Here is a 27,679-nt window from a genome sequence, read left to right as displayed (position 1 = left end):
GGTCCTTTCCAACCCAAACCACTCTGTGATGTACAGGCTGAGTACACTTCAATTTTGTTACTGTTTTGTTTGGAGGCAGGGTAATGACCCTCCTGGTAGTGGAGAGCCACACTAATAATGTTAGCCCTAGTGTTAGCCTGTCCTGGGCTTTCTAATACTTTAAAACTAATAACGTCTGTTGCTACAGTTAGAAAAGTGAACTGCCCATATTTGTTTGCTTTTATTACATGTTTCACCATCTAGCCAAAATTCAGGAATTGCGAAGACCTGTGATGACTTAGGTGTTTTTTTGTCTCTACAGAAATGTGGGTTTTCAGAGCTGTATTCATGGCAAAGGCAACGGAAAACGAAGCAGGAATTTTGTCTGCATGATGGACCACCTTATGCCAACGGAGACCCTCATGTTGGCCACGCATTAAATAAAGTGAGTATTTACTTGTTCACGTTATACTGCTTTGAAGTGGTAAACACATCCTATAATGTGCTGTGTGTTCTCCATTCCCGTTTAAATCAATAACACTTTGAAGTCTTTGGCATTTTGGTAGACAGGGCTTTTCAAAAGCAAATGATGTGGTTATGTAGATACCATATGGTGCCATGGTGATAACATGACATGTTCCTATATTCTGAGTGTTTATTTATGAGGCTGAATGTTTCAGTCAAAAGAGGACCAGCCTGTAATTCATTCCTAAGCAGCATTAAATGGACAGTTTATTTGTGTATTGAATGTATTGCAAGGAGACACATGGATGAATGTCTATTTCTATATGTGTGTATGTAATACTGTAATGCATGGTTGAGCTATGCCTTGTTATTCTTTTTTCCTTTGAGTATTTTGTGAATTTGTTCCAATGAATTTATTTTATCTTGGTATCCTCAGTGGAACCACAACATCTAAGTGTTGATTGCTTTTAAAATATAGATTTCAGCTTTGAAATATTACTCCTAAATATGTGTGGATACATTTAGATTCAGTCCTGAGAGTGTCAGCATTACATAAGCTGTGAAGTGGGAAAGCCTTAAAATGTGACCCACAGCTTCTTACAGCACTAAAAGTGCCAAAGCTTGGACTGCAGTAATATGCACTAGGCCAACGCTGTGGATGCAGCTCAATGTTTTAAAAATGGAGGCAAGTGGGATCTGTTCACTTCACGTCTTGCAGGTTTTTAATCTGCATCTTCCTGCAGTACTGAATGTTAATTCCCTTCATCAGAGGTCCTCTGAGGTTCTGCCAAAATACAGAATGATGGGCAAGAGAAATCACAAATGCACAGTCTTAAATGTAAATTTATAATGCACCGTTGTAGTTTAACTGCAGCTGACAACTCAGCACCCTGCCGCCACTCGCTCATTCCCTGTCTCACCCTGGGATGGGGAAGAGAATTGGAAAAAAGGTAAAACTCATGGGTTGAGATAAGAACAGTTTAATAATTAAAATAGGGTGTAATAAAATACTAATAATGAAAAAAGAAATAACAGAGAGAAAAAAAGAAAAAACAACAAATAAGTGATGCGCAATACAATTGTTCACCACCCACTGACTGATCCCCAGCCTGACCCAAGCAGTGATCAGTGTGTCCTGGCCAGCTCCCCCCAGTTTCTATACTGGGCATGACGTGCTGTGGTATGGAATAGCCCTTTGGCCAGTTTGGGTCAGGTGTCCTGGCTCTGCTTCCTCCCAGCTTCTTGTGCCCCTCCTCACTGGCAGAGCATGAGACTGAAAAGTCCTTGATCAGAGTAAGTGCTACTGAGCAACAACTAAAACATTGGTATTTTATCAGCATTGTTCTCAGACTGAAGCCAAAACACAGCCCTGCACCAGCTACTAGGAAGAAAATTAACTGTATCCCAGCCAAAACTAGGATATGCAGCCTTTTGTGTTTGTGTTTTGAAGGAGGAGGATTTTAACTAATAGCGTAGCTGTTCCGCGTGGGGGAGCTAAAGAGGTAACAGAGTCGTGTCCTTTCAGATTTTGAAAGACATCACTAATCGTTTCTACATGATGAGAGGTTATAAAGTACATTATGTGCCAGGATGGGACTGCCATGGATTGCCAATTGAGTTGAAGGCATTGTCAGAAGTCAAAGGATCTGAAAATCTTTCACCAATGGAAATTCGACAGAAAGGTAAGCTACTCTTTGTAACGTCCTCATAGAAGAAGTTGTCTTAAGTATTTGTACCTCCTACTCATACTTTGTATTTTATGCTTTATATATAGCTTTTATACTTTCTTGGGCGCTATTCTATTAGCTATTGGTGACATTTTCCATGATCACTCTGTATTTGCCAAGCAGACTGAGTACAATGTAATCTTATGAAACAAGATAATTGAACACAGGCTTAATTCTTTGCTCTAATCAATGTGCATAGTGTTGACCATGAGTTCACAAAAAACAAAAGGAAGGCAGCAGGTTTGGATTTCTGCTTTGTTTAGCTGTGAAGTGACATGAAACTGATATATATCAGATTAAGATCCTTTTGGTTTTTGAAGACTGACTTTGATTAGGAGCTAAAAAAAGATGCATGGAAAAATCAGGCTTCATCAGGACAGGTTGACTCAGTACTTTTATGTAGGGATGTATTTGTTTACTGTGTTTTGTAACTATACTGCAAAACTATAGGAGTGATCCTTTCAGAGGAAGTTAGTCTGCATTATATGGAAACTGTTTTGAAGAAATAATTTTAAATACCATGTTTATTGAGACATCAACATTCAGCTGCAAAGCTGTTTGTAATGAGCAATTTGAACTGCTTTAGCTTGTGGCAGTGAAATGGGCTTAACTTATTTTCAGGCGCATGTTGCTTTGAAATGTTTGGCTCAACATCAACAGAAGTGGTTAATTTTCACTCTTATTTTACATTACTTGAGAAGGCATTTTTGAGAAACTGTTCTTTGTAACTAAATACACCTATTTTTCCCCTCTTCCTTAAAAAGAAAGTTTATGTTCTAGAAACATTTGTGTTTTACGTCTGCGTATGAGTCCGAAAGTGCCACTCCTGGCACTTTTTGCTCTTTGCAGTTATTTTAGGTACCTACTTCTCTGAAATGCGTATTTTTTTAAGCCATAATAATCTATTTAATACACATCAGTAATCAGTGCATGGTTTCAATATGTTCAGCTGAGGCTTTTCTATAAAAGGTCAGTAGCATAATTAAATGGTATTGCATTGATCTTGGTGGGGCAAACCATGTGCTTAATGGAACTATTCCCTTCAGCCAGAGAATTTGCAGAAAGAGCAATTGAGAAGCAGAAATCCGCCTTCATTCGCTGGGGGATAATGGCAGATTGGGCTAACTGCTACCGTACATTTGATCCGAAGTATGAAGCAAACCAGCTGAGAATCTTCTATAAAATGTATGATAAGGTATGTAGAGCTTTTGTTGAAGAGTGTGTGGATTTATCATGAGTTTGATTCTCCTAACTTCATTTCTTCCCTCCCTTTCCTCTCCAGGGTTTCATTCATCAGGATTACAAACCTGTGTTCTGGTCTCCTTCAACAAAGTAAGCATCGACTTACTATTTTGTCTTCAAAATTTAGCAAGGGTAGCTTTTCACGTTCAAGTATGTTAACTGATGTTTGATCTCCACCCAGAACAGCCTTGGCCGAAGCAGAGCTGGAATACAATGAGCAGCACGTCAGTCGTTCCGTGTATATGAAATTTCCGCTGTTAAAGGCACCACCCAAACTGGCTTCTCTGCTAGGTATGACTTCTGTATAGATTTTAAGACTGATAGCTTTTGGTTTTACTATAATTGTCAGTAAAGTACTTCTAATTTACATCTGTAGATGGATCATCCCCTGCTAGTGTGCTAATCTGGACCACACAACCCTGGACTGTGCCAGCCAATCAAGCAGTTTGTTACATGCCAGATTCAGCGTATGTGTCTTTAACTTGGTTCAGTGATCTGTGTCAGTCCTTATCAGTATCAGTGAAGTTAAAACGTTCTGGACTACTATTACATTTTGGTTAAAGCATCTCTTTGGTGTGGTGGTTTGTTGTTTTGTGGGGTTTTTGGTTTTTTTGTGACACAACAAGCTTTGTTCTGTGTTACTCTTAATGTGTTAATTTCGCCTTTGTTTTTTCTTCTAAGATAACTCTTCTTCCTGATGTTAATGTTGTCTTGAAATTCTTTTGAGATTTATGGGTGAATTTGACACGTAGATATCAAAACATTTTGCTGTCTTTTAGAGAGATGGAGTGTTTAGACAACTTGTAGCTTTATGGTGTTTGTAATTATTGAGTGTTACAAATACATATTTGCATTGTAGATACTCAGTCGTGAAGTGTACAACTACTGGTGAATACTTCATTTTAGCTGCAGATAGAGTTGAATCTACAGCTGCTGTTTTGGACACTCAGTTTGAGGTTGTGTCATAGGGTAAAGGTAGGGTTTAATATTGTTAATCTTAATTTGCTTAGAAAGCTGTATGTAGGTGTCTGAAAACTGCTTTGGTTTTGGTGTATTATTAAGTTACTTTATATCTTGAGAATGTGCTTCACTGAAATAATATAAAGAGGAGTAGCAGTCTGTCAGATGTACAATAGGTATATTGTAGCTCACATTTTCATGCATAAATTTCAAAGTACTTTTTAAAATCCAGATTCACATGTGGAAAACAGAGTGGAAGTCTGGTCACTATCAAAATCTTAACCAGACAAACTGCATCCATTGCTGATGAGAGCAGGGAGCTAATTACAAGTATGCTTGCTGACTGCCTGATCACTGAATTCTATGAAGACTACTGAATTACTGTTCGAGTTTTTCATTGTCAGGAGGTGTCTTAAGCCTTCAACATAACTGTGAAGACTATCAGGGTATTGTAGGTGTCTGTTTTCCTGATAGACAAATTAAAGCAGTTAAGTTTGCATTCTAACAAACTGCCTAGTGGTGTTTCTTAATAGACAGGCTTTTGTCTATTCATGTCTATACTATGATTCAGTGTCCTAAGTTGGGATTTAATGTGTCATTTGTGAATTTTATTCATTTGCCTTTATCAGTGATTCAGTGCTGGAAGTATGCATGTAAGGAGGTGAGAAATCTGTATGACGTTTTCTTTTCAGGTTGTTTTGGTGTCTTTCCACACCTTCTGTTTCAGAGGCAAAAGAAATCTCTGTTTCTTTGCTTATTAATCTTGGTTTTACCTAATGCTAATATTACCTGGAGGTAATTACAGGATTTGCAGATAACATAAACAGTAGAGTTGGACCTTCTTGAAAAGAAATTTAATATTAAAACACGTTCTTTTTATCTTCCTATATATCCAGTAATTTGTTATATTTGTTACCTTCCTGTATTAGGGTACTTAACTGTCTGACAGCAGTTCCTAAACATGTTCCTTCTAAAAAGAAAGCAATCAGTGAAAGCCACTGTGTCATATGAAGCATTTCTCTGCAATACTTGACTTTCAGCAAAGCTTTGATACTAAGATTTATTCAGTAAAGGTTAAAACCTTAAATTATCACAAGCTTCATTTGTCCTGTACTCTGTTTGTATGTAATTTAGAGAAATTATAGTAATTGTTAATGATAATATTAATACTTAGAGGCAGAATTGGGAATAGTTCCCAAATTCAAAGTTTTTAGCCTACTAAATCATTACTGGGATCCATCTCTGGGGCACACTGAGATAGGGGTTTCCAAGGAATGGGAGTGTGGGACTACTGGAATACCATTGTCTAAGGTAGAAGAAAAGCTTTTTCTTCAAAGGAAAGAAAACCTGTGTGCAAGATTAACAATGCAGAGAATTTGAAAGCATTTGCATGGGGGACCCACAAACAAGATGAAGTAGTAGTAGTGCATCTGAGAAGTACCACGTACATACACTGGCTGATCAGTTGTTCCAGGTCTGCTTTCTGACAAAAAATCTGAATGCTATTTTCTCTTCTGTTTTGTTTTTTTTTTTTTCCACTCTCAGGTGTAGATTTGGTTGATGGTTCTTGTGCTCATCCCACAATTCCTGGCAGAATCTCTCCTCTGTTACCTGCAAATCACGTGACAATGACAAAAGGAACAGGATTAGTCCATACAGCCCCAGCTCATGGTATGGAAGACTACAGCGTAGCTTCCCACCATCAGCTACCCACGGTACTTCATTTTTCAGCTTTTGCTCTTGATTTCCTTGCAAGTGTTTGCTTTTCTCTTGATTTCCTTGCAAGCGTTTGATCATGTTTCCCCGAAATTGATTGTTGTAATCTGTGTGTAAAATGTTTCAAAGCATTCACATAAGTGTGAGCATCACTAGTGGCCTGCAGGAGTGCATGACTAACCTTAAAAAGTGTGTATCAGAATAAAAGGACAAAGATTTTCATCCACCTAGTAATTAAAGCTTACAGGGAAGTGGAAGAACAGAATCTGATTTTTCTCTCTGTGTTTTTGTTTTTTAAAGGATAACACAGACAACAGTTCCCAGATACTGTCTCTGAGTACTCAGAATTGGCTTTTAAAGCTGTACGTTGCAGACCAATAAATCATCAGTTATTTAAGTCATTAGAACAAGCTTTCCTGAAAACAAATAGTGATAAACACATGCATAAATCCAGGTCAGTTATGCATCATGAGTTTCTGTTAGGTGGAAATGAAGATGCAGGGTATTCTTTTTCTCTTTTACCTTTTTAAGAGGTGACTCTTGAGATGTTCCAAACCCTGAGTAACCCCAGACCTATTTCTGGTTGGGGTTTTTCATGGGTAGGGTTTTAATTAGGGGTTTGATTGGTTGGTTTTTCACTGTTAATTTGAAAAGCCGTTGAAATACTAACCAGTGACTTGATGCAAAACAGTTCTGGTATATCTGCAAATGTAATGATGCTCATCTCTTGTGACACATGAAATTCGCTTGCCTGGTAGATTATTACTGATTTGCAGTTCACTGAAGTGTACTTAAATATAGCATACTTTGCTATTAATCAGAAAAGTAGTTGCTCAGCAGAATACTCAACTCACTTTTGAGTACTGAAAACGGGAATAAATTGCCACATGGTATTTTACTGACACGATTAAAATACTTATTTTTAGGATTGCCTTGTGGATGAAGGTGGGTTTTTCACTGAAGCTGCAGGTCCTGAACTTCGAAACAAGAACGTCCTTGAGGAAGGGAATGAAGCTGGTGAGTACTTGGTGTTTGTTAGGTTTGGGTTTGTTAGGTTTGGGTTTTCATATTTTGAGGTTCATATAAATGGACACATTTTGAACATGGATGTGGTGCAGGCACTTCTTACCGTGTGTCAATCATGGAAAGGAATGAATTGAAGTTAACAGCAGCAGTATGTTCACATTGGATTTTTAACCTTGCCTCGTTTCTCTCAGTCATTCAGATGCTTCAGGCAGCTGGGAGTTTGTTGAAAGAGGAGAAGCATGTGCACAGTTACCCATATGACTGGAGGACTAAAAAACCAATGATTATTCGTGCCAGCAAACAGTGGTTTGTAAACACAGCAAGTGTGAAGGCTACAGCACAGGTGTGTAATATAATCCAAGATAGGTATGTTGACACACATACTTGTTGTATTTACAGGAAATATGCGTGTTTCTTAGAGCTACTGATTTATTTTTTTTCCCCAAAAATATTTTTTAAAATAGAATGCTTCAAGGAATTAAATCAGAAGAGACAGTTTTATCACATTAGGATTACCGTTGTTGTTTCGGTAGCCTTGTGTGGCCAGGCATCTTTACTCCCCCATTAATTTTGGCACAGTCCTGTTTTAAATAACTTCAGAACATAACTTTTTTAACATGCAGTGCTCTTTGAAATGATGAACATCCACACAGAAAACTCAGACCAGCACATTAGGCTGTCTTGGGTAATAGTGATTTCATTCTAATTAGGACATGAGGTGTTGTATTCCACATTCATCTTTAGAATGAAAGAAAATACGGTGGTTCTTCAACAGGGTTGGGAGTGAGTGGTAGCCCTCACTCTAATACAGGTGGTGTGTGTCATGGTGGGGTTCAAAGTAGACAACAGCCCAAGACACAAGGGGAAATGTACAGTATATACAGTGTTCAGAGTTTGTTACTGGAGAGAACATGCAGGGAAGTAAATGAAGTAAACATGACAGAACATGTTATTCAGTACTGGGAGTGGGAATGTAGAGCTCTGCCTTTTTTGACTGGTAGCATTAACATTTGTGTGAATGCTGAAGTGTGTTCACCAATTCACTTACCTACATTATAGGAAGTGCTGAAAAAAGTGAAAGTTGTTCCCACATCTGCAGTGAACAGAATGCTTGAAATGCTGGACAGAAGGACGTTTTGGTGTATATCACGACAAAGATGTTGGGGTGTCCCGATTCCTGTTTTTTATCAGAAGAATACAGGAGAATGCTTGATAAACAGGTATTTGCCTAGCTTTATATACTGAAAGCTGAAAGAATGAGCACTGTCTGCTGTGCTGCAGTTGCCCAGTGTTATACAACTTCTAACTATTTAAGTATAAATACATGCCTTTACTTGTAACTGATTATACGCAGAACTAATTCAGCTATAAATTAAAACAATCAAACCTCATTGCTGAAGGTGACTTGCATGTAAGTAACAGGGATCAATTTACTTAGACACCCATGTTACCTGTAAAGTCTCCTTGATAGTAATTGCTGCTTTCATCTGTCACCTTTAAGTGAGCTGATAGTAGTCACTGGCCTTTACATTTAAGCAAGGAGTAAAGTGCAAGTCGTAGTTAGAGTAGATTGGAACTGCAGTTGTGGCACTGTAAGTTGAACAGGTATTTTGTCAACATAGCTTTTTGCAGTTGAGTAAGTGGCAGTGGCATATCTGAAGTGGAATAACCAAAGCAGTTGCAGAATAAATAACTGCACTTTGCTTCAAAATGAGTGTTTTTGAAAGCTAGCCTCAATAAATGTAACTGACCTTAGCTGTATGATTTGGTATGTCTGAAGCTTCAGATGTTAGCCTTATTCTGCCATCTTCTGATTGGTAGTATCCAGGTACTGCAAACCCTGCATTTAGGGAATTCCAGACAATGTAATGCAGAGGAAATCCAAGCTATGCTTTAAAACAAGAAAACTCAACCAGATATGAAGCTTTTCTGTCTTTTAAGGAGTAACAGAGTTCTGCTTTTACCCTTTTGGGGAACAGAGGTTGTCAATTGTGAATATCCTTTAAGAGATGATGTCATAAAAGCAGTATTGTGGAGTGTTCCATATCCATTTTTTTTCTGTCATGAAATATGCTGCTGTAACTTCTACATCTTAACCTTACAACCACTCATGCAAATTCATCATGGATAATAAGATTGCATACATGGAGATGAACTTAAGTAGTGTTACAAAACTCTTGGGGTTTTTATTCTGATGTTGAAAAAATATACTGCAGAGAGTCCAGCATGTTTTCCAGAGGCGGGACTGAGCACACAGCTACAGTAGTAGGTGAGGCTTAGGGTGTGAAGAGCAGGGAATGGACTTCAGGCAGTTAGTCTTTAGTTTCACCTAACGTGACTGGGTGTGTAAGTGCACAGATATGTACTTTGACTCTCTCACAGTAGGCAATAGCTGTGAGAAAAGACCACAATAACTGTAGTTGTTTATAGTTCCTGAATAATGCTGACACACATCAGGAAATAAATGGATGGAGGCTCTGTGGGGTGTAAAAAACCATTTTACCTGCCAAAATTGTTACTGGATTAAAAACTAAGTATATGTTCACGTAAGAAAAAAAGACAATTTCTGACAAATACTGTAGTTGATTTGCAGAGTAGGCTTAAGAGTACTTAAGACTATTCTTAAGAATAGTGTGCTTGCTTAAGATTGTTAAATATATAGTTTAACAACAAAATAAGAGTGTAATGAAAACCACGTTAGCAGTTGGTAGTCAAATGTAAAGGGCACTATGAAGCAATAGCTCCTTCAGAACACAGAGGAACTGACCCAGCGGGTACCGAAAGCATTGGAAAGGAGGGATGCATAGGAATTGCTTTAGGTTGTAGTAAAATTACCTTGAAAGCCAGTGATCTGTATTAAAAAGCATGTCTTTTTACAGGTGCTTGAGCTGTGTGAGATTATTGCTGGAGTTGTACAATAGGGCAGTTGGGGCATTTGGATGTGATAAACCCTGCACTAGTGTAACAAGTCAACCTTTGTGTGTCATGCATGTCATGCATGTAGGTGAATGAGCAGAGCAGCATTACGGCATGTTTGGTTAGAGTTGATCTGGGGGGAAAAGGGAGACATGTAGGAAAAAAGAGACATATCCAATACGCTTGAAAAGTAGATTTATTTCACTCAACGGACAGCTTCTGATGCTCATTTGTAGTCTGTACTCTTTACTTGTAACATATTCTACAGTAGAGATGAAATTGTTAAAGCGAAGCATAAAACACTCATTAAATATTTAAAGTTAGCCGTAGCAGACTTCTGTGACCAGAGTGGGAAAAGTGCACAGAATATTGGCCTATAGAAATGACAGGCAAGTTTAGAAAGCAGTCTGTCAATTCATAGGTCATTTTCCTGGACACCAGTTCTTACTGAAATAAGCACTAAGTATGTTGTTGGATTCGCATGAATCACTTTGAAAATCACATCACAAGAGGTTGGTGACATATTTCTACCACTTCAGAATTTTCATATTCACATTGTGGGAATAATTAATATCATGAAAACAATAGTAAATAACTTAAATTTCAAACCAAAATCTGTTTTCTTATCTTGAATGCTGGATAAATGTGCTTCCAGTAGCAGCTGCTCTGGAGTTTCCGAGTGGCTATCAAAAGTAACAGCATCTCCACTGGAAGTCAGTGTAGTCCACATGGAGTTGCTGTTACATATGAGAGCACCAGTGGTCGATCCTGAGTGCTGCTGTTTATGTATCACCTGTAAAAAAAGACTTTTCATAAGAAAACGAAAAGAGTCCCTAAAAGAAACTGCTGTGTTTCCCTCTCTGAGTTTCCCCTGAATTCATCATGTGAAAGGCTGCAGAAGGCTTCTCTTCAGGTTGCTCATCTTTAAAAGAGTGTTTTTCCCACACCAACAATCCTGTTTCTGTCTTGAAAGCCAAGAGCTAGATTGGCATCTTGTATGCAACAAGTTCTCCATGAGTCTTCCTCTTTGCCGCTGTGACCCACCATAGCCCTAAAAGCCATTTGGTTGTATGACATTGTTGTCTATGGTTAGAAACTGATGATTAAATTCTTTATGTAGGGTATACTACATCATACTGCCATCAGGAGTTAAAGAATGATTATAAAATGACAAAACCCTATATGAGAGAGAGAGAAAAGAGAGAACATTTTTTCATTATTGCCGCTTTTAGTAAGAACACAGGGGTAAAACTCCACGTTGTTCTCCATGAGTGGAGGAAGAAAACCTTTAACTAGAATACATGCACAAATAAATGCTGATGCTGTTTGTCAACGTTCAAGATTTAATAGATTTCAAGAGAAAAAATTCTGATTCTAGGAAATTCTGTAACTCATGAAAGAGAAGAGAGAGCGAGCTCCAAAAGCAGAACAAGAGATTTCCATTGCCAGTAGTAGCTCAGACCAGGTAATAAATGTGAGATATGTACTTTAATCTGACCTTGTGCAATAACTTCTTTACAAATTCACTGTTCAGCTATCAGTAATAGCAAGTACTGTTACAAAGATTATTCTAATGCCTGCGGACTTTTGTCCCCTTCTCTGTGGGTTTGATTAACAAGTAACTTAAATTTCTGACAAAGAAAACTCCGACCTGTTTTGAAGTAGATCTACACTGCACTTTAATTTACTTTTGAAAGTATTAAGACATTTCAATGACTTGTAAGCAAGAGCAACTTACCATAACCTAAATACTTACTGCTGCAGTATCAACGCTCATGTAAAAAAGATAACAACTTGCCGTCTTTCCTGTTGTTTGAAGAGGTTGAGAGAACACCAGGCCCTGTATTCTTCTCCTCCTGCCTGTATCTTATGCTGCCTAATTTCTGTTAACACATTAAATAAGTGTTCAGCATAATCAATATCAGGCTTCAGAGTGATTGGCTGGTGTCGTGGTAGCGTGAATTGCCGAGGGGGGGTTCGGTGCTAAAACGTAGCGAGTGACACGTAATGCGAGTTCTTCTAGATAGTGCATGAATACAGGGCAAAGTTTTACAATGGGGTTTATTGCTAACTCGGTGAATTGTCATGCTCACGTTGAAGCCTGCAGATTATAAAGTGATGAGTAGTTATTTGAGAAAGGTGCCTTTTCCCTTGCACCTTACAGAAAAGTACTTTGCCAAAATCTTCCTTACAATACAGTTACCTTAAAGATAGCCATTTCCCTCTCTTACAGTGATAGTTAATCATAAGGATACTGGGACTGGATTAGAGGAACAGGGGTTTTAGAACTGTTGGAGGAAAAACTATTTGTTGAAATGGTATCCTGGAAATCTTTGGTCTTAACTATCTCCCCTGATAAAATACTTGCCTGTTAATTATAGAGTCCTAGAATGGTTTGGCTTGGGAAGGACATTAAGATCATCCAGTTCATACCATCACACCAGACCACGTCACTTGTATTCGGTAGGGAAACTGAATATAATGAAAAAACTAAAACTGCTCAAATGTTTTGGGGGTTTGTTTGGGTTTTCACTTGATTTGAAACTATGATAGAAATTTGAGACTATTTATCGTGTTAACTTCACAGTCATCGACTCCTTATTTCTTGTAACTGATAACACAAAACTGACCTTCCTTTAGCTGTCTGAAAACTTTTATCTGTGACATAATCGTATCTGTTAGTTCACATGGCACAAAAACGTGTCTTTAAAATAATTCTGCCTTTCCTAAATTAACAATATAAGCCTTTGCACTGTGTAGCAATACACTTGGTAAAAGCTCAGCCTATAGTATCTTTTGTAGTAATGGTGTATCTACAACGGTAGGCAACAGCTGTGTGGCATTGGCAATACTTACTGTAAATGAAGGCAGTCATTTTATGATGGTTTCCCAAAGGAGACTGGTAACAAGGGTTTATTTCCTTCTTGTCCCTCCTCCTGCCTCTGGTGGCAGGGAGAACAGTTCACCCTCACTACAGGTAATACAGTTTGCACTTACGCAGTGCTTCAGGTCCTCCCTCAGGTAGGCCTGATCTCAATAGTTATCCCTTCAACTGAGGAGAAGTGTCATCACAATTAACACTTGCAGGGGCAGAAAACCATCAGCACTTGAACCTGTATCTCCTTTACTTGTCGCTTAGAACATCTGACAGACTGAGGTTTCTGCTGTGATCCAACTGAATCCAGAGAATTGCTGGAAAACATTGTTTGCTAAGAGCATATTTGTACATATTGTCCAAGGTAGCTCTTAGTTTTGGTCTGTAGCTGCACTTACCACCTTCTAAAAATCCCCACAAATACCTGTTGAAAGCTTTAAAGATGTATAGGTTGAAAATCAATTCAGCATCAGAGTTTATGGCCCTTCACAGAAGTTATTTGCAATATGGAAATGTTATGTGGAAGACAAGCTTAGTTCCTGTTCATCTTCCACTTGCTTTATGGAGCATGCTGGTGGCTTTTCTGTACTAGCTATGGCTCTCATTTGATGCCAGAGCTATTATCTGAGCTCTGAATTATTTCTTTCATGAATCATTCAACACGCATTAACCTTTTTATGTGGTAATAAGCGCATTTTGGGGTAAATCATCCTCTTTTTAATTTAGCTACTCTGTCTTCTGCTGGTGATTTCCATGAGTAAGACTTGCCCAGTAACAAGAAGGCATTGACACTGAGGTGAGAACTCAAAATGCTTGCTTGAAAACAACTTTAAGGTCGTTGTCTTTAAAAAGACACGGGTGGTGTATTTGAGAAGAATCAAAGATGGAGCCTTCTGTTGGCAAGGAGTGAAAGTGATGATGTGTATTGCTATTTCTAGCCTGTTCCCAGGTGCTATGGTCTGTATCATCATGGAAGGTCTGGGTGTAAAGGCAGCTTCTTCAGTGGAAGGTACTGGCCCTGGAAGAGAGAGACTAATTCAGTGGAATAGTTCAGCCTGGGCTGAGACAAACTTCTCCTAGGCTGACATTTCACAACTGGAAGAGTAGGCAAATAGGCCTCTGTGCAAATATTGCTGAAACGGAAACATACTACTCAGAGTTGTTGCTCCTCACTGATGCTTTACCAAGTGTTAGCAGTTACATTGCAGAACCATACATTAAAATGGAAGGCGAATGACACCCATTCTAACCTGAAAGGGTAAGACGGGCAGGGGTGTGCTGGCTGGCTGTCACTTTGTGAGCCTTACTGGTTAGTGGGTTTTCTCTCCAGAAAACCTACTGGGATGTTCTACAGGAATTTACTGTGAAAAATAAATGGATTCATTGATGATTGATTAATACAGAACTGTTGGTCTGTCATTGCAATTTTGGTCCCACAGTCAAGAGCAAAACTGCAGTTTCTTCTCACTGTTTCACCTCCTGTCATGTAATTGAGTAATAATTTGTTGTACATCTTCTTGGAGAACATAGGTTGCGGTGCTTGAACTCTGTGTCCACTCAGTGTTGTAGCTCACCTTATTAGCAGTGCTGAAGTTCAAGACCAAGTGATGACACTGAAGAATTGAGATCATCTTCCTGTTGTGTTTTCAATATCACAATGTCAGATCATTATTTTACTTCTTTCCCTCTTGCAATACTGTGTCAAGAAGTTAGTTAATTGATTAAATCTTCATTCCTTGAGGTAAAAATAAACCTCTGGTGGCTTGGGTAACACAGTGGGTTTAGTTTGAAGTTGGCAGGTCATGGTGATTTCCTGTACTCCTCAAATACAGCAGATGTCTTAAAAATCACCTCTTTAGCAAAGGCAAGGCAAAGTGGGTGAGATTTGTTTTGGGTTTTAAGCTATCTTAATTCATGTCTAGACTTGGCATTAAATGATATTAAAAATCAATTCTCCATAGCCTTTCCTACTGGGGACAACAATTGAACGTCTCCTGAATAGCGCACAGAACTGCTGTACCTTTTGAAGGCCTATGTTGCCTTCAGAGTGTTGAATGGTGTTTTACATCACTCCTCTACTGGGTAAAGTTTCCCATATTATTGGCATTAATACATTTATCAATATGTTTGTTACTGTTTAAAAAATAGGTTGCTAAAAAGGGGGAATAGAGGCAACTAGAAGACTAATACACATGTATGTTACTCAAAACGCTGCCATTTCTCAACTCTACATTTCCATGTGAGTTCTCAGTGTCTCTTTATCCAGTGGAGAAGCGACTTGTCAAAAAGAGCAAATATTTTTGAGGGAAAATAATTATTTAGTTTCTTAAAATTCAAGGTCAAGGAATAGTGGGTGAGATGGATTCTAGGCGCTTTCAAGCTGCTGCCATCTATTCTAAGTGCCCAGTTATTGACTATTTGCCAAAAAAGCTGTTTGGCATATGTGTGGGTTTCAGTGTGTCCAGGTTTTACACAACCCTAGTCATCTTGGAAGACAAAAGTAGGAAGTCTTCTTATACAGGCAGGAAGCTCTGGGGAGTCCCATTTGGATTAGAAGCTGGAAAATCACAGGTTTAAATAGCTTGATCTCTTGATGAGTTTATGTCACCACTTTGGATCTGAGATACACCCGTAGAAATGTATGATTAACTCATCAATTAATAAACCCCTTTTTTCTTTCTAACCCAGTGAAACGGTCACGAATGTCATCAAAATCGTGGAGCAGCAAGGAACAGATGCATGGTGGACCCTTCCTATTGAACAACTGCTACCAAAAGAGGCTGTAGCAAAGGTAAATTTTTGACTTCAAATACAGAAGGTGCTCAAGATAGTTCAGTGGTGGGAAATAACGTAAAACCTTCATACATTCCCATCACCCTTTTCAAGCTTGGATCTTCCTGAGAAGGTATCCTGGGAAAGGAGTATCCAGAAAGTAAGATCCGAGTATGGCAGAAGACACACAATCAGATTTGTGCCATTAATTCAGGGCAGAAATCTCCATCCTCCTCCTTTTCATTCAGGAGAAAAGTGACATCCTAACTAACCAAATTACGAGCCTGAATATGTATTTGGTCTTTGTCATTAAAATAGATGAGCATTTTAATTTAGTTCTCCTAACTTTTCACTGTTCCTTTAACAACTGTGTTCTTAAAGCGAGCACACAGACTGTAGGTTCCTTGTTCTGTTCTGGGTTTTCATCAGTAATTATCTAAAATCTATTGTGAAAAATTACCTAACTTATTTTGTGTTCACTCACAAAACTGGTGGCAGAACCTGGACAGATCCACAGGCTTCTTTATTTCTGCCTTCAAAAAGCATTGATGATAAGGGGTATTCTATTTGCCTTATTTAACAGTTGTTTTTCCAATAGGCTGGTGGTCATGATGTTTTGGATTATGTCAAGGGGCAGGATGTCCTGGACATCTGGTTTGACAGTGGAACTTCCTGGGCTCACGTTTTGGAAGGTACAGGATTGATATGTTGATTTTTCTTTTAGAATGCTTGTAGAACAAACTGTAACTGTTTTGCATGATGGTGGCTGATGTCAGCAAAACTGAGGTAGGATTGTGGCTGTGACTTCTTGTAAAGCTGCTTTTGCTTTTAAAGATAAGAGTTTAATGTTGCCAAACTCATTTTCAGCATAGTCGAAGTTGAGATTTCTCCAATACTCTGTTCTGACTGATTTTGCCATGTGGCATACCATAGATGTTCTAATCAGAACAAACTTGTTTTAAGTATAGAAGCTTCATGACACAAAGTACTTTGCTGTTAGGTGGTAACTTAAATTGTCTTCAGTTAACAAATTTCACTTTGGGCAAGATATTTGAAGCAGAACAAAACTGAAATCAGCTACTGGATCTAAGTAAGTTGTAGGTGTACTTTTTACTTTCTGATTACTTCCAGTAACTAAAGCAGTATATTGCGGCTTAAATATTTATACTTGCTATTTATAGCTCCTACTACCAGTAGTTGCTACTCAGCAGGTAGCAGATATGTATTTGGGTAGAAATATATAAAACTTTGACTGTTTGCCTGGAGGATAGTCCAGAGTCAGGAGTCCTTTCTAAAGGAGGAGTCTGCTCCCATACATGAGGTCTGTTGGACTTTAAACCCTCAGTACACAATGGTGTGATAACAATCTTGTTGAATTATAAAACACGTTAGTACCAGAGGTTTTATTTCTTAGCAACGTGGTCAGGCAATGGTATCATCAGCAAACATTCATTTTCTAGAAGGCCTTTACATATATTAAAGTTCATACTCTTCAAAAACGTTTCTGGTTTGGTTTTGAAAGGTATAACGAAGCAGTGGTATTCTGTGCAGTCACATACTTGCATTCCTTATGGGCTTAACACCTCAGTGTGCAAAATCTGCCTCCAATCCTGTGTAGAGGAAAGACATTGTGTTTAGTAAGGAATGCCAGAATAGCAGGGATAGTAGAAGATGACTCTAGATTCACTGTTAATTTGTGTAATGCTCCTATATGGGGTCTGTAATCTCTAATACGTGTTGGGTCTTTCACACTACTTCCTTCATGGAACCATTCAAAGTTCATCTTCTCTACCTAGACATGAGACTGGCTGCAGTGTGGTGTGTGTAAGGCATCTTCTGCTGTCTGACATGACTGGAGTGGCGCCGCTGGTTCAAAAGCTGGGGGAAGGACAACTAAAGCCGTGTGATCTCATAAGCCTCTGTCTTCAGAAATGGCACAAAAGTTGCATTACCTTTTTTCCTATGTAATTGAGGCTCCCAGATGCTGCCAGCACTGGAAGTACAGTCCCAGTGATGCACAGGAAATGACTGGTTTAATTTACCCTTTATGAAACGTGCACTTTGCAGGAGAAGTTGTTGAATTAATAGTTTTGTCTTGAGTTTCCCAATATGCTCCAGCTTCTAAAACTTTTTGCAGAGCTTCTTCCTATAAATAATCGGCCAAGGCTTACAAGCAGGCTCGCTGATGGGATTCTTTTCCAAAGTACTGTTGGAGGAAAAAGGGATGAAATCCATGGAGAACTCCAGGATTGCTTAGAGAGTGTCGTAACAGTAAGAGGAACTTCCTGTGGCTTAAACTCATGGAAGCACAGAGGCACAGGGAAGCTGGTGTGCTACCTGCTAACTGCTACCTGTTCATTTTGTAGTGGAGGTCAGTGACAGCAGCAGTTACTGCTGGCCTGCTGATGACAGTGTCATGTTCTTTCACAGCACATGAGTCAGTTTGGGACAACAGGAGGATATAATATGATGGTTAAAACTGAGACTAATGTCTATAATTGTTTCACTTTACCACGAGCTCAAGTTATTGAAGATTATAAATCAGTGATCTGTTAGTAACCAGCAGGGATAAAAGGTGGTACAGATTTCTGTGCCACCTCCACTCTTGCAAGAATAAGTTCTTCTCTCCATTGTCTCTGCAACTTGGGGACCTCCAGCCTGAGTTGAACTAGATGTGTCTGAGTTTACGAAATGAGGGGCAGCAGCTGTAATACTGATGCCTTTAGCTGATGGCCACACAGATTGCTTTCCAAAAACAGGGCAGAGTGGGGAGGAGGAAAGCAGAGAGGTTCTGCACTGTAAAGGGTTTGAACTGGTTAAAGGAGTTGCTCAGTGACAGCAAGCTCAGTGGCCTGAATCGTAGGTTGCATGGATACAGTCATATCTGCTTGCTTCCTCTGCTGCGTTTCCTACCAAGGACTGGGCATAGTTCTGAGAGAAGGACTTAAAGTTGCTCTTTCTCCATTAAATTATGGTCGGCTTCCTTTTTCCAGCCTGGGTTTGTGGAAGGCACCACTTCTAAAATGACACGTTACCCAAACCGTTCTCCAGCAGCAGCGTGGCAGGGAGGGAGGCGTGACTTACACACTGAGATTTAGCTACTACAGTCGCACACACGGAAGTGTACAGCTATAACTAGGTTGTGTGTAAAATAACAACCACCCGACTTGCACCGAGAGCAGGTCCAGAGTGCAACGTGCTCTGACAAACCAACCCCCTGCCACTGAAGGTTTCTGGGGGTACCATTAATGCTCTGTTTGCCTTATGCTGCTTTCACTGAACAGTTTATTCCTGTGCTGTTTAACCCTGTTTCTTTCCTGCTACACATGTGAGGTCTGAACATTCCGAACACTGAAGTGTGAATACATTAATGTTCCCAGTTCTGCTGCGAGGGGGCAGAATGTTAATACCCTACCTCCAAAACCGGGGTCTGGTAAAAGCAGACTTTGGTTCCAAAGCATTGGCTGATTCTGAATACTCAGTGCTGTGGTGCCTCAGACTTTCTGGGTGGTTTTGCTTCAAAGTTTGTGTTCAGCCTTTTGATCATGCTCATTCCAGTAGCTGGCTTTGGAGTATCCATTGTAGAGATTTCTGTCTTTAAATTCTCTTACAGGTCTTGCCATTCTCCTCGTGGGCAGGATGCCGCCTGCATTACAACCTTGAGATGATTACTTTCCTAAATATTTCATATAAAAATGCACCCTGGGCCCTATTGCAGTGATATTTGCCATTGGTTAAAGTCCCACAGCTTTTTACCCATAGTTTTGTGTTGCAGTGATGGTAGTTTTAAACATCATAACTTTTCCCCCCACATCTTATTGGCTAATATTTAACTGAATGAACGTGATTATTTTACAACTTGCCTATCTAAGTGTGTAAAGTTTTATGCTGACTGAGAGACTTGAATTTATCTTAGCTGATTCATCCCTGGCATTAAAATACATTTAATCTAAAAGTCAAAGTCTGTAAGATCAAAGATACAGAATCTTGAAATCCCGACCAGAAGGATCATAAATTGTAATTCTCTTCCATGACCTCTGTACTATACCTCAGTGTAAAATAAACAACCGAGAAGTCTCTCCTGGGTTGTTGGACATGCTCTTCCATGTACATACGTGCACACTGTTGGAACTGATTTATATATAACCATCACAACTGTAATGAAACTGAGGTGGTAGGGGAGCTGCTTAAAAGGCAGGCTTTGTATATGCAAAACCCGTGTTTGCATTTTGCAGAGATAAAATGATCAGTTAACTTTAAGCTACATTAACCAGATGTACTAGTTCCTGTCAGGAAAGACCAAGGCAGCTGCTGTTTATAATCAGTTGGTTGTTTAAATTCTTCTAAGTTGTTCCTACTGGTACTTCCATGACGCTTCTCTAAAGCCGGTGGTGGCTGGTAAACCAGTTGTAAATAGCAAATGTTCTTACAGATTTTCACAGTGCTATTCTTCCTTAACACTCTTAATCTTGTCCTCACAAGTATTTTTGCAGTCTGCTTATACAAAGGCTGATCCCCACTTATTCTCCTTGCAAAACCCAAACTCTCTGTAGAGTTCCTTGAAGGAATAAAGAGATGCGTTAAAACCCATAGCGGGAGCCCACGCGTTTTTCCTGTGCTAGCTGGAACCGTGTGGCCTTGACCTTTGTAATGTTGAACTTCCTTTTATTGCAGGATGGATCTAAATATCGAAACTTCCATTAAGTTAAACAAATAAATCAAGTGTGTCAGCAGCAGAAAGAAGCATTGTCTCGGGGGTCCTCAGGGGAGGATAAAAGGAGCAGTAGATAAAAAACTAAGGAGAGAGACTTTTGTCTGAATATCTGGAAAATTACATCATCAACTTGTAGAATCAGAACTAAATTCCTACCAAAAGTGTGTATCATTTTGCACATTTCTAGGCTTTGACATGCACGTTCTCTGCAGTGCTCATGTTATTCTGTTCTCACTCTGGGACTGGTTAGGACAAGGAGGGACTTCTTGTACCTTTTTTGTACAGTGTCTGAACTCCACTGCTGAAGTCTTTATGACTTTGCTGCCCTCTTTCAATCCTGTGGGAGGGCTGGGTTCATAAGAGTCATCAAATGGTTTGGGTTGGGAAGGACCTTAAAGCTCATCCAGCTCCAACCCCCTGCCACGGGCAGGGACACCTTCCACCAGAGCAGGTTGCTCCAAGCCCCTGTGTCCAACCTGGCCTTGAACACTGCCAGGGATGGGGCAGCCACAGCTTCTCTGGGCACCTTGTGCCAGCGCCTCAGCACCCTCACAGGGAAGAGCTTCTGCCTCATATCTAATCCCAATCTCCCCTCTGGCAGGTTAAAGCCATTCCCCTTGTCCTATCCCTACATTCCTTTGTAAAAACTCCCTCTCCAGGCAGGAATAGGTTTGCTCTTACACCTTTAGTGTGCAGGCAGCTCATACCCAGTCTGTGTGCGTTGTCGCCCATGTTTTCCCTGATGCCAACAGTACTGACCAGCTCCAGTTCTTCTCTGGCATTCCTCTTTATTGTGTGTTTATATGGAATGATATTTCCACTCAGCCTTCACCTGGATAAGCCAAGCAAGCCAGGCTCCTCCAGACCCCTCTCTGCCACGGCAGGCTTTGTTTCCCATGTTGTCCTCACCCTTCCCTGAAATGTTTAACCTTCCTGGAACACCAGCGACCAGAAGTGTGGATTCTGTCAGAGGTGAGCTGCGGTCACTGCCAAAGCTTCCTGGTCTCCTCTGAAGGTACCCGATGCCTTACACAGGCCAGTCAGGCTCGTTACAGTTGGGACTTGTATCCTGAGTAATTCCCATCTGGTGAAGTTTCAGGTTGTAGCATAGATGTTTTATTAATCCCAAGGTATATGCTCTTTTCTTTGGGTCCTTCAGTTTGTTTAGGAGTGTTCTGAGAACTTCTTACGAAGTGCTCTGAGTGTCACAGCTTCTGTTTTCATAACTTACTATTTTGTTAGGGGGAAAAGAAGCTTACTTGTTAAAGTTCAGTGAGTCTTGGACTTAAAACATTGCACTACTAATGAATCACTTGTATCATGTTCAAGTAACCACGCACCATGTGTACAAGTAACTTACCTACTGCGTTTAAAGAGCAGAATAAGTTTCACTAATCACTTTCAGAGATTTTCTGTTAAGTGTATTAATTGCAGGTATAGGCTGATGCTCTAAACAAAATCTTCTGGTTTTAAAGGTGCAGAGCAAAGAGCCGATACGTACCTTGAAGGAAAAGACCAACTGGGAGGTTGGTTTCAATCCTCTCTGTTAACAAGCGTGGCAGCAAGGAATAAAGCACCGTATAAGTAAGTGTGGATTGCAAACACGTTGCTAGTTCATTTATTAAATATCAGCTTCAGATAGTGTATAACCAGGATATCAAGCCATTAGTAAGTATCTGATTTATGTCCTTACACCTTCCATATAAAGTTTTCCTCAGATTAGACTGTAATGGATTTATTGCTTAAATTATTTACATCGTAATTTTAATAGATGTTTTTCTTCCTCAGCCATTTAGGGACATCCTTTTACATTGCCAGATACAGGCCTGTTCTTTTGCCATCTCTCCCACTCCCCTAATCCAAGGGATTGCTATGGGAGGTGCAGGATGGGAGATCTAAGATCATTAACTTGGGAACTGAACATTAGGCTGTAAGGAATTCAGAATCACTCTGTGTGTGTCTTATACTGCTCATCTCCTGGCAGATGAAAACCATTGGGAAGGGTTGTGTGGGTCACCTGCAAGGAGGCTCTGCAATTTTGGGAAATGATTGGCTTGAAGAGAATAATACTTTCAGTCTTTAATTCATCTGAAATTCGTGTGCCCAAATACCTGCAACAATCTGTTGCTCCCATGGCAAAATCAAATGAGGAAAATAAAGCTGTATCACTACTTGGAGGTTAGTACAGTGTATTCGTGGTCGTTGAACTCGACAGAGGAAGCCTCAGGCTTGCCAAAATAGAGGATTTCTGTATGTTTTGACTTAGGAATATCATTAGGAATCTGTTCTTAACAAAGCTTTTTCACATGAATATTGATTTCACTGAAATCTTTTCTTCAGGACTCTGGTAGTTCATGGATTTACTCTTGGTGAGAAAGGGGAGAAGATGTCTAAATCTATTGGCAACGTGGTTGACCCTGACATAGTTATCAATGGAGGCGAAGTAAGTCAAACTCTTGAGTTTCTAAGAATCCTAGTTACAACTTTTCACTACCAGATTGTGCAGCTGACCTGTGGCATGTTTTTCTCTGAACAGCTGCCTTTGGTAAGGCTCTTCTGAAGACCCCACACCTTTGTTCTGTGCTAAGATAAAAGAAAGTGCATTATATACACGAAGTGTAGAATGGTTCCTTTTCACTTGGGAACACTGTTGATGGAGTGATTTGGGGCAGGGTTTAAAAATATTAAACATAATTAACCTTTGCTTTCAAACTGACTGAAACCTACAAGATGAGCTGAGCAGTGAGAGCAGTGGTTGTACCCAGCAATCTGCTCCCAGATTAGGCTGTGGATTGACTTTGGAAACTGACTTAATTCCGTGGTCAAGGAGGTTGCACGCAGGTGATGCTCCACATCATTTCCTGCTGTTGCTCTTTGAGGCTGCCAAGCAGATTCTGCAACTGTCTAGGTAAAAGAATAAATCCTTACAAAGACTTTATCTGATTCAATAAAAGACACAATAGTTTCCATGTTTTTTCAAGAAAAGAAGCTTGAAAAGAGGGTGGGAATGGGGGCAGAAGAATGTGGTTTTAGATACTAACATTAAAAAGCAATGTTAAGCATTCAGAGGATGCAAAGCTGTCAGATGAGTTGACCTTAACTTACCCAAGTTCTGGCATTGCCTGTATGCAGACTGCTGCAGGTATCTGTGGTACTGTATAATATAAATGGTATATATACTTGCTAAAAGAGGGGGAAGACCTACAAATAGAGTGGCCACCTGCATGCTTGGATACCTTCACAGCAGTGGCAGTGTGGCACTGCACTGCTCGCCTCGCTGCAGGGCCCCCAGCACTTCAACTTGTGCCTCTCTGCTTAGGATCACACCAAGGATCCTCCATACGGTGCCGATGTTCTCCGCTGGTGGGTGGCAGAGTCCAATGTTTTCACTGAGGTGCTGGTTGGACCTGTTGTACTTAATGCTGCAAGAGATGATGTTAGCAAGGTAAGAGCCACATATGCTCTTCATTCTAATGACAGGTCCTCTCTATCTGGTTTTCAGAGAGTTTGGGTCAGAAAGTACCTTAAGATCATCTAACTCCAACCCCATGCCATGGACAGGGACACCTCACACTAGTTGGCTGAGTAGAATTCGTGGCAAAGCTTTTCAATCTTTAGCCTAAAGAAAGCTTTTCTGAACTCAGGTAGGGAGGTACTACTGCTTTTTACATCTGTGGATCAAATAGTAAAGTGTCCTAAAGAAAAGATTAGGGTTTGCAGCATTCTTCAGTAATAGCCAAGTCTTGTCTTTACTTCTCTATAGGTCCTTTTGGCATCTCTTCTTCATGATGCTATTTTAACTCTTCAAACAAGTCATTCTGAAAACCAGCCAACTTTAGTTAATTCATTCTAGGATATTATCATTTGGTGTTTCATCTGAAGTGCTCACCATTAATGGTTCATTTTCCTGGTTTGCTCCTAGCTTCGGAATACGATACGCTTCATGCTGGGAAACCTGGCTGGCTTCAATCCAGAGACCGATTCCATCCCCGCTCGAGAGATGTACATAGTGGATCAATACATGCTGCATTTACTGCAAGATTATGGCAGCAAGGTAGGGGTAAACTGCATCGAGATGAATGTGTGTGTTATGTTCTTCATCAGTTATACACTCAAGGGTAAAATTCTTTAAGTGTGTGAGTACAGTAATTTGTCAAGTTGGTAAATTCTGACCATGGAGCTTTTCTTTGATGCAGTGTGGGCTCCCTTCAGCCCATTTCAGATTTTGAGAAGAAAGCTTTGTTTTTAACATTCTTAACTTGGGTTTGACATTGGCTGTTTTTTCCCATTCCTTCCTGCCCAAGACCTCAAATTATAAGTCTTTAGAAATACTTAGGATACAAAAAACAACCCCAAAAACTTCTAGAGCTTTGGAAATCTGCTGTAGTCCAAAATTCAGTCATTTTTGGCACTTAGAACTATTCTGCTGAATAAGAAAGGATAGTTTCTGGGGTTCCCCATGTCCTCTCCCCTCAAATCTGAAGTTATATGTGAATCCATACACTGTTCTGACCAGGGCTTGCTCTCTCTGCTCCCTCTCCAGGTGACAGAAGCATACAAAGAGTATGATTATAGCAAAGTTGTTCGATTATTGCAAGCGTTCTGTTCCAGAAACTTGTCTAACTTTTATTTCAGCATCATCAAAGACAGGTAAGTTCCTTACTGCTGCCTTTAGAAGAGGAAATGCAAGTTAATCAGGTTGAGGTGGAGGCCGTAATGCTCCAGGTGAATGTTGTGTGAGCACAGGGAACCTCTCAGTGTTGTGTTGTGCTTTAGTGCACTAAAGCTCACAGGTGGAAGCTTGGCTGCTTTCAGCTGGGTATTTCTGTCATGAGTGTGCTTCTGTGTTCTGCCCACGGGGAGTACTGAATCACTTTGAAAGGTGTTCACCTTCAAAACTAAGTGAAGTTTTGAAGTTAGACTCTCAGAGCTGTATTTCTACTTAGAAGTATGTGTATCTGGGAAGACAGGGGAAGGGCTTTCAGCACCCACCTGGGCAACCTCATCTATAAACCACGTAGAGAATCCTAAGGATGTGACCAGTAGACTTTGGCAGGGCTGTTTCTGGGGGGAAGCAGGTAGAGGTTAATGCTGGTCAGGGTTATACTGATCTTCAGTTTCCAGAATGCAAGTGAAGGGAATTTAATAAATGAACCAGAACAAAGTGCTACCAGAGCTGCAGGTTCACCTCTCTGAGGTGATTCCCTTTGTATACAAGCAAAGCAAATTAACGTGCCACTTACGACATCTTTCCTGTGACAGAATGTGGCTGCACATGCAAATGGTGCTGTACTTGTGCTTGCCTAGGAAGGGCAATTACAAAAAGCTTTCGTTCAGAAGGCAAGTTAGGTCAGACTCCTGTACCTTCAGCAAAGCATCCTGAAAGGGTGGCTCATGAGCAAGGACAGTAACGTGGCCATACAAACACTTCCCAGCTTTCATCTCTGTCCTGCAGGCTCTATTGTGAAGAAGAAAAAGATGCCAAGCGCCGTTCATGTCAAACTGTGCTAGCAGAGGCTTTAGACATAGTAGTCCGATCCTTTGCACCAATTCTTCCTCACCTGGCAGAGGAGGTTTTCCAGCACATCCCTTACAAGAAAGGTAAAGCACCTCTGATTTCTAAGGAATTCTTTTTAGTGCACTGTTCAATTGCACAGTTAGTTAGAAGGAAATGCAGCTACAGAGATACACTGTTCATCTTTATTCAGTTGATAAACAGTTGACTAAAAGACACTAAATGAAAGATTCCTCTGTTGGCTTTGCTTTCAAGACTCAGGGGGTGTGTTTCGTACTGGCTGGATTAATGCAAGCTCAGCGTGGAAGAAGCCTGGCATTGAGGAAGCAATAGAAGGTGCATGTGCAATGAGAGACTCTTTCCTTGGGTCCATCTCTGGCAAGAATCCTTTGGAACACGAAGTCGTCATCGTAATTGAGCCTGGATTGCTGTTCGAATTAATGGAGGTAAAAGATGCAACTAAGAGTAGTGTCATCCGTGCAAATCCTACTAATTGCTGTACACTTTCTTTTGCTTTGTACTTCCCAGAAAATCCCAGAGCAGTTGAGGCTGTATAGCTCAACCCTTTGCTCGGGCAGGGACAGCTAGCACAGGGTCCCCAGGGTGATGTCCAGTTGGGTTGTGGATACTTCCGACAGGGATGGAGACTCCGTGACCTCCCTGGGTTACCTGTGCCACTGTCTGGCCACCCTCACAGTAGAAAAGTGGGTTTGTGTTTTCTGGGAATTTCCTCTTCCAGTTTCTGTCTGTTGCCTCTTGTCCTGCTGCTGGGCACCACTGGAAGTGCCCGGCTCCACCTTCTGTACCATCTCCATCACCTGTATGGCCATTTTCTGGACATCTCTCTTTTACTAGGGAGCACAGAACTGGAGCTGGCACTGCAGGTGTGTCACAGCAGTGCTGAGGAGTAAGTAAATTACTCTCATCCACTCTGATCAGGAACCTCTGCCTTAGCATTTGTTTTCAAGAGCTGAGGACATTAGAGCTTCCAGCAGTAGACCTCAGTTCTGATGCTGGATTTAAACAGAGTTAGATGGATATTTAGGCATGTATGTGAGCAAACTTGCTCTCTCTTCAGGCCAAGGCCATTACAGCTGCTGCAGTCACATACACGGCAATTCTGCTTTTGCTTTAACACTGTCTGTGAGGAGGATGTTAAACAAAACCAGGTCACAGGTCTGAAAACAAGCTCTCTTCCCTAGGCTCTGCAGGCTGAAGAGACTTCTAGTGTTTCAGAGCTGAATGAAATAATGATGGCTTCCCAGACCACCCTGCTGACTGAGCTACCTAAAGAAACACCTACAGATGCAGACATCATCAGAGGGAGCTTCTTGATTAACTTGGAAGGTAAGAGAACTACTCCAGCCAGGCTCCTGTGTGAAGCTGGTTCTCTTCTGCATTACACCATACTTTGTTATTCATATGTAGAGCTGAACCAACTACACCTACACGGTCTCAGCAATGGTGTTTCCTTTACCAGGGGGTGATATCCGTGAAGAATCTTCATATAAAGTTCTAGCCCTACCAGTCGCCAAAGCAAAATGCCCTCGCTGCAGGAGATACACTTCTGACTCCACAAGCACTCCCTGCCCACGGTGCCTCACAGTCATTGCTGGACGGGGGAGCACGTGAAGCTGCTCCGAAGCTGTGAGTACTGCAGTATGCCAAAGCAGTGGCTGAACAGAAGGTCTGTGTACTAAAGCCTGTAGAACCAGATGCTTAAGCCCCAGCCCAAATAGAATTTCCTGTGTTTAGAGCGGAACCTTATGTAC

At 40.5% G+C, this 27,679-nt stretch overlaps 1 protein-coding gene across 1 annotated transcript; it reads left to right on the top strand.

Annotated features, from left to right (window-relative positions):
* Positions 1-301: 301 nt before the first annotated feature.
* Positions 302-27,539, top strand: IARS2 (isoleucyl-tRNA synthetase 2, mitochondrial; the record flags this gene model as incomplete). The annotated part of the gene is given in 22 exon segments (XM_010022341.1): positions 302-424; positions 1,970-2,126; positions 3,218-3,366; positions 3,454-3,503; positions 3,595-3,704; positions 3,790-3,880; positions 4,273-4,388; positions 5,919-6,088; positions 7,016-7,106; positions 7,307-7,458; positions 8,175-8,335; positions 15,595-15,697; positions 16,277-16,370; positions 21,868-21,976; positions 22,733-22,835; positions 23,712-23,837; positions 24,315-24,446; positions 24,936-25,042; positions 25,848-25,993; positions 26,163-26,353; positions 27,110-27,254; positions 27,388-27,539. Coding segments are annotated over 22 exon segments (2,778 nt in total), but the record flags the coding sequence as incomplete, so codon positions are not given.
* Positions 27,540-27,679: the final 140 nt, after the last annotated feature.

The sequence above is a fragment of the Nestor notabilis genome, unplaced genomic scaffold (assembly GCF_000696875.1).
Source record: "Nestor notabilis isolate BGI_N333 unplaced genomic scaffold, ASM69687v1 scaffold15869, whole genome shotgun sequence".
Lineage (NCBI taxonomy): Eukaryota > Metazoa > Chordata > Aves > Psittaciformes > Psittacidae > Nestor > Nestor notabilis.
This window is presented reverse-complemented; position numbering and strand designations above follow the sequence as displayed.